At 44.4% G+C, this 6,000-nt stretch overlaps 1 protein-coding gene across 3 annotated transcripts in view; it reads right to left on the minus strand.

The window, feature by feature from the left end:
• Positions 1-6,000, minus strand: part of Cc2d2a (coiled-coil and C2 domain containing 2A) — a 123,905-nt gene that overhangs the window by 2,330 nt on the left and 115,575 nt on the right. For all 3 annotated transcript variants that reach the window (XM_023699587.1, XM_023699596.1, XM_004624556.2), the window contains 2 exons: positions 2,044-2,166; positions 853-911 (listed from right to left, as the gene is read on the minus strand). In XM_023699587.1, coding sequence (XP_023555355.1) covers positions 853-911; positions 2,044-2,166 — 182 coding nt within the window. The remainder of the gene's footprint in view (positions 1-852; positions 912-2,043; positions 2,167-6,000) is intronic.

Below are 6,000 nucleotides of genomic sequence, written 5' to 3' on the forward strand. Positions count from 1 at the left end.
TACAGGTAGAGTTCTGGCCAGCTTCCCATTGCTCAGTTGTGGTAGGGCCCCTTTTTAGCCAAGGAACTTGTATCCTTTGGTTTCAGGGTGGCCTGAGCAAGGAAGTATGGCTGAGTTGCCAGACACTTTAATACTGGAGAAATAGCTCAACTGATAGCATGTCTAAGGTCTTAGAAGAAATACAGTAAGTGGAGATAAGTTTTCTATGTGAGGATCTCAAATAAAATTTCCTGGAGAAATTAAGAGCAAGTCTAAAAGGAGTCCTGTATCAGTATAATGTACCATTTGACATAGTTGTCTTCACATAGCTTGGTCCAATGGAAATGGCAAACAGGTTGGAAAGATCCGGCGGGGCTTACCCCTCTAACATTTAATAAGTATGTGGACCACTTTGAACGCTGTTCTCCACATTTGTGAACCTGGGAGAGTAAGTTGGATTTCCGTGTGAGTGGAATTCTAGGGACTGAGGCTTTTAATACTAGCCTTCTCTTTGGGTTAGGTTCATACACTAGCTAAACTTTTATAAACCACTAATTGGACAAGAGGAACATATTTAAGCTGAGGATTTTGATGTGCCTCAAAAAGTTCTATAATAACATGTTAAGCTCTAATCTGAGGCAGAGTCCTTGGAGAACTGCATATTTTATTAGAGTTCACCTCCGTCTCACACCACGCTGCTGGTAATGCATGGGTCTGAGCCAGGAGATTTGGAGAGCGCGTCTGTACTTGGTGCCTGTATCTGTGGATATAACTGCACTAATTGTTTCTTACAGATCCAGGCTGACAGCTGTGTAAAGTTCAGTATTGTACTTCAGGGAGAGATTACTTGTGGATTTACGGATAAGATAGTACCTGTCTTGTAGCTCAGCTGCAGCTGCTTTATCTGTGCGTTGGTAAATTAGTTCTTCAGGCTATAAAAGAGATCATAAATTCAAAATGCTAGAAATGTTAAACATCACTTAATTTGAAGAGGTGTACTTTAATTTTGTAATAATGAAATTTCAGATATTTAATAAGATACAGAGAATAAAGATGCTAGTGCACCTCGGACCCACCATAAATAAGTCAGCACAGATCAGTTACAGTGCTTTGTAGTTCTTTCTCAGTTTCCTTTTCTCTTGCATCACAGCAATAGCCGTGACCTGCATTTGTCCGTAACATTCCTTCCTTCAGCGCTCAGGCGGGCATCGCTGCCAGGCACCTTCACAGGGGTGGCGATGGGCTGTTACCACGAACAGCGAGCCGCCACAGGCTCGTGCTGCACTACGGGTGACAGACAAGTTCACCTGGGTCTTAAGATTTTGCCACGGATACGTGCGTTCCTCACCGTGGGTGGTTTTCTGAGTTTTAGTCATGTCACGAATGTGCAACTTGGCTTGTTCTCCAAACATTACACAAGGGCTAATAGCAAGCACAGCTTTAGAGTGCTAAGGTTTATTAGCGTTGATTCACTTAATCACTAAATGTTCCAGTATATATTATAATCTATCATTCTGAGTCTTACGCTATTTCAAACCATGTTCTAATAAAAATCTTACATATGTCTCTTCACATACGGATAAAGGCTCTAGGACAGTGTTTTTCGAATGGCTGTGCTGCAGTGAAAAAATAAACTACAAACCCAGTAAGACCTACTTTTCTCTAGATGAAACAGAGCCTCTCAGTAAGCAGTGCCATTGCTTACTAATGGCAAGCCACTGCTCAGGACTGGTAACTTAATGAGGCCTAGTGGACTGGAATAGTTTCATTCAAGTGTTAGTAGTTTTGAAATCAATTTATTGGTTGAGAGCAGAATTTAAATAAATAGAATATATTTTGTGGTTCTTTGTGTGTCAGGTGACTTTTTACATAAACCCTTTTTCTTTCATATATAATATTCTAGGCAAACACGTTTTTTAGTATAAGCTCAGCTCAAGTAAGTTTGGAAAACATACTGTTCTAAGCAAGGAATAGACTTGATGGCCAGCAGATACCTAGTTACTTCTGTGGTGATTTCCTATCCTTTACTCTCCTTGTATTTAATTGTTAGCAAAAGAATTATACCTGAACACTGGACAGGCCTGGATATGGAAGGCTTCTTGAGAAAAATGATTTCCATAGCTTGGGCTTGGTGACATCAAAATTTATCCTTAGTGGAGAATCATACTGTTGAATATTAAACCAAATCTAAAAAAGAAAAACTACGTTAGCATATACGTTAGCAGGGGTGTGTGTGTGTGTGTGTGTGTGTGTGTGTGCGCACGTGCACGCATAATGTAAAGATGGCAGGCGTAAAGCTGCACGCTTGTTTCGGTCACTTATGATTTGTAACATTTCGGTGTACTCTTGTAATCGGTGGCATCCTACCGTTGTCTCTGGCCATTTCCCACACATTTTGGAGTCCGGGTATACATTATTAGTGCTTGTAGGTTTGGTGAAATAGGTGCGATCCTGATTGCAACACTTAACGTTTGCAGGAGGAGTCAAGGCCCGTCCTCCTTAGCTGCCCTCCTCCTGTTCTCAGCCTCCTCCTCGGCTTGTTAGTCTACTTGTTCATGTCCAGAGCACTGCGGCGTCTGAGACGGCACCGGTCCTGGTGAGGTGGTGCAGCATATTGGTCCGGAACCTGGCCCTTGCATTTGGAGCTTGGCCCCAGCGTTTATGTAGCTTCTGTGTGCCTCCTCTGTGAAACTGGGATAAAAGTAATAACCACCCTACAAGGTTGAGCGGCGCCTCAAATGCAGCGTTCAGTAGTTCTTCGCGGTTACTATTATAACTTGCTGTCCATCCTCACTGGACTACTAATTGTGGCTTGAGGACACCCCACAGCCCTTATCACTTTTGGATCTTGCCATCTAGTATAACTCCTGCTGTGGAGTAGCCACACTGACAGTGCACGAATGGTGGCTTTGTCCATGCAACATATTTATTTAATCAAGTGTCCACTGTATTTAATCAAGTACCTGCTCAGTTCTAATCACTGAGGATCAAGTAGTGAAGGCAATAGCCCTACCGGGTCAGGGAGAACGCTCCGTAGAATAAGCGCCTGCCTGAAACAGCCCTACCCTCATGGTATATTTAAAGAGGTAGCAAAAAATAAAGGAGTAAATACATGGGCTATCAAGTGATACTGAATGATGTAGCAGAATGTGTCACTGGCCCCAATTCTTAACTCCTTCCTGTGTGCCTTTTTCATGTTAATTTTTAATTCCTTCCACCAAAAGAGATGAAACACAATTTCCTGCCTTGTGTCAGTTGGCCAGTAGACAGTGATGGAAATTTGAGTGTGTCACAAATCTTAAGTTTAGAGCTGTGTGTGTTTGTGCCAGCACTTCTGTGTCTCTTCCGTTGGTACTGGCCAAAGCCCAGAATGAACACATGAAGCAGAGGTGTCCCGCCCAACACTCAGGGCTGCAGTGAGCAGCAGGGCCACCCACCCTTGATGAGCAGAGTCTTCCAGCGGATGTACAAGTCAGGCCACAGAATAAATGTTGGAAAGTGCTTGCTTTGGGGATAGTTTTCACTGTCTTCATAGTGGTGAGAGCTAACTGTAAGGGCTACAGGGAAAGCTGATCTGGAGAAGCAGGTAAAAATTTTAATGTGGGCAGAGAAATTCTCACCATAAAAATTATGTATGATTAAAAATGCAAGAAATGACACAGAAATTTATGAAAATGTCTGATAAAGGAAGAATGGCCACTTATACAGAAGAAATAACAGGGAAGAGTGCATGCTGTATCTGATGGGACAGAAGTGACCTTAGAGGAGTAGACACACTGGAGGGAGCAAGTAGGCAGTGTCTGCAGCAGAGGAAGGGGCAGGGACAGGTGGGCAGTGGATCAGCAAGGCCTGAGAGCCGTGGGGAAGACTGAGGCTTTGATCCTTGAGTGTGCAGGGAAGCCACTAGAGTAGTTTGAGAACAGCAGTGATAGAATTTGTCTTCGTTTCGACAGACAGGAGTTCTTCGTTGTTTTGAGACTAGACAGAAAGGACAAGGACGGGACTGGCAAGATAGCTCAGCGGTCTAAAGCGCCTGCTTAGGCAAGTGTGCAGGGACTACGCCAGCCCAGCCTCCAGAGTGAGCTGAACTGGACACACACACACACACACACACACACACACACGGAAAGTGGTAAAGTCTCAGGAGGGTTTTTTCCCCAGTAGTGCAGTGGGAGCTAGGTTGACCAGAAGTGGAAATGGCAGCAGTGAAGCGAGCTGTGGCTGGCGTTTGTACACTGTGAAATAGAGCCAGTAGGCTCTGTGACAGCCATGATCTGTGCTGGAGGCGGACTGGGCTGCCAAAGAAGGGATCAGAGAAAAGAATAAAAGAGGGTGCTAGGGGTTTGGCCTAAACAACTGAACTGCTGGAGCTGCCATTTACTGAGAGGGAAACATGCAAAAGGAAATGGGATTCTGCGTCGGTGTGTTAAGTTGGGATGCTAGTGTGACATGCATATGGAGAGACTGAGCAGGCTCTGCGTGGATATTGAGGCTCAAATTCTGGGGAGCGAGATGAGCCAGAGATACAAAACTGTGTGCCACTGGCATATGTGTGGCATTTCTAGGAAGGGAATATAGAAAGAAAAGAGGTTGAGTAGACTTGGAGAATCTTTAATGTTTCAAGTTTGAAGAAATAAGGAAAAATCTGGAAAAGATAAAAGTGGTGGCCAGTGAAGTGGAAGGCCTGGATGCCTTGGAACCCAGCCAGGGGCCGTGTGAGGAAGGTCGCGTCCTTAAGGACTGAGGTGTGGCTGCTGGTAGGGAAAGTGCAGACTAGCGCAAGGGGTGAAGGTGGCCAAGACCAGAGCAGAGGAGGCTCAGCTGGGAAGCCTGCTCGCACGGGCAGGTGGTGAAGCACCTCTCATACCTCGGAGCTGTACAATGATGAAAGCAGTAAGAAACTTAGCCGGCACCAGTACATCGACTCTGTGAACTGAATTGGAGACTTTTACTTGGGTATTTACAGAAATGTAGGGTAAAACTAATGTCATGACCTAAGAAAAGAAGTGGCAAGGTTTATGTTATTTGCTTATCTAAGTAGGACTAAAGGAAAAAGGAAGAAGTAAAACTCAGGGAGAATTCTGGGGGCAAAATCTGGGTAACTGACATGCATGCAAACAGGAAGACAGACTGGTTTTGGAAGCAAGAGATGTGATTTGAAGCTTAGGTGTGTGTGGACTGTGAGGTTCTGATTAAGCACTAGGGCATCTAGTTCATAATTCAGGACTCAAAAGTCTGAGGCTTGGCAAGCGTGGGAGGCTGAAGCAGGGGGATTGGTGCAAACTTGGCCTGTGCTACAGAGTGAGCTCAGGGCTACCCTGTCTCAAGAAAGAAAAGATCTGGGGCTCTTGATAGAACTCTGAGCTGTGTGTCGGGATTAGTAGTCATAGTAATAATAGGCCTGAAAGGACTCTAAAGATAGAAATTTTAGGAACATTTACTTTTAAGATGTGGGAAGAAAAAGCAATAGAAGAAACAAGAAGCTATTCCAGAAAAACTTAAAACTTCAGTGTTTCATCAGTAGACCAAGGAGAGGAAAAGGGTTTTTTCATAAAGTAATCAGCCATGTTATATTTCACAGAAAGAGAAGAAGAATGAGGAATGAGAGAAAACTGTTGGATTCTCTTCTTAACAAGTCCAGGGTATTTCTTGGAGTTTAATTTTTGTGGTTTGATTAGGGAAAAGAAGCTAGATAGTATCAGGCCAAGGTCTGACTGCTGATGAAGTGGAAATAGGCAACAAAGTAGTGTTTGAAGAATTATGAGAGGAAAGAAAAGGCAGGTGGTGGGCTTTAGATTTAAAATAGAGCCCATAAATCTAGTATCGAGAGGTTAAGCCTGGAAAGAAGCAAGAGGTCCCTGGGCATGGCTTGGAAGGGTGTGGTCTTGCCCTGGCTCCTCCTCCACCTTTCACGCGTGGCTTCTGGGCCAGCCCTTGACTGAGCGTCATCATGCCTTTCCACCATGGTGTGCCTCCCTTGGGCTCAGACGACTATGGACTGAATTCTCCCAAACCGTGAGC

Source organism: Octodon degus, unplaced genomic scaffold (assembly GCF_000260255.1).
Source record: "Octodon degus isolate 3935 unplaced genomic scaffold, OctDeg1.0 scaffold00006, whole genome shotgun sequence".
NCBI classification, from domain to species: domain Eukaryota; kingdom Metazoa; phylum Chordata; class Mammalia; order Rodentia; family Octodontidae; genus Octodon; species Octodon degus.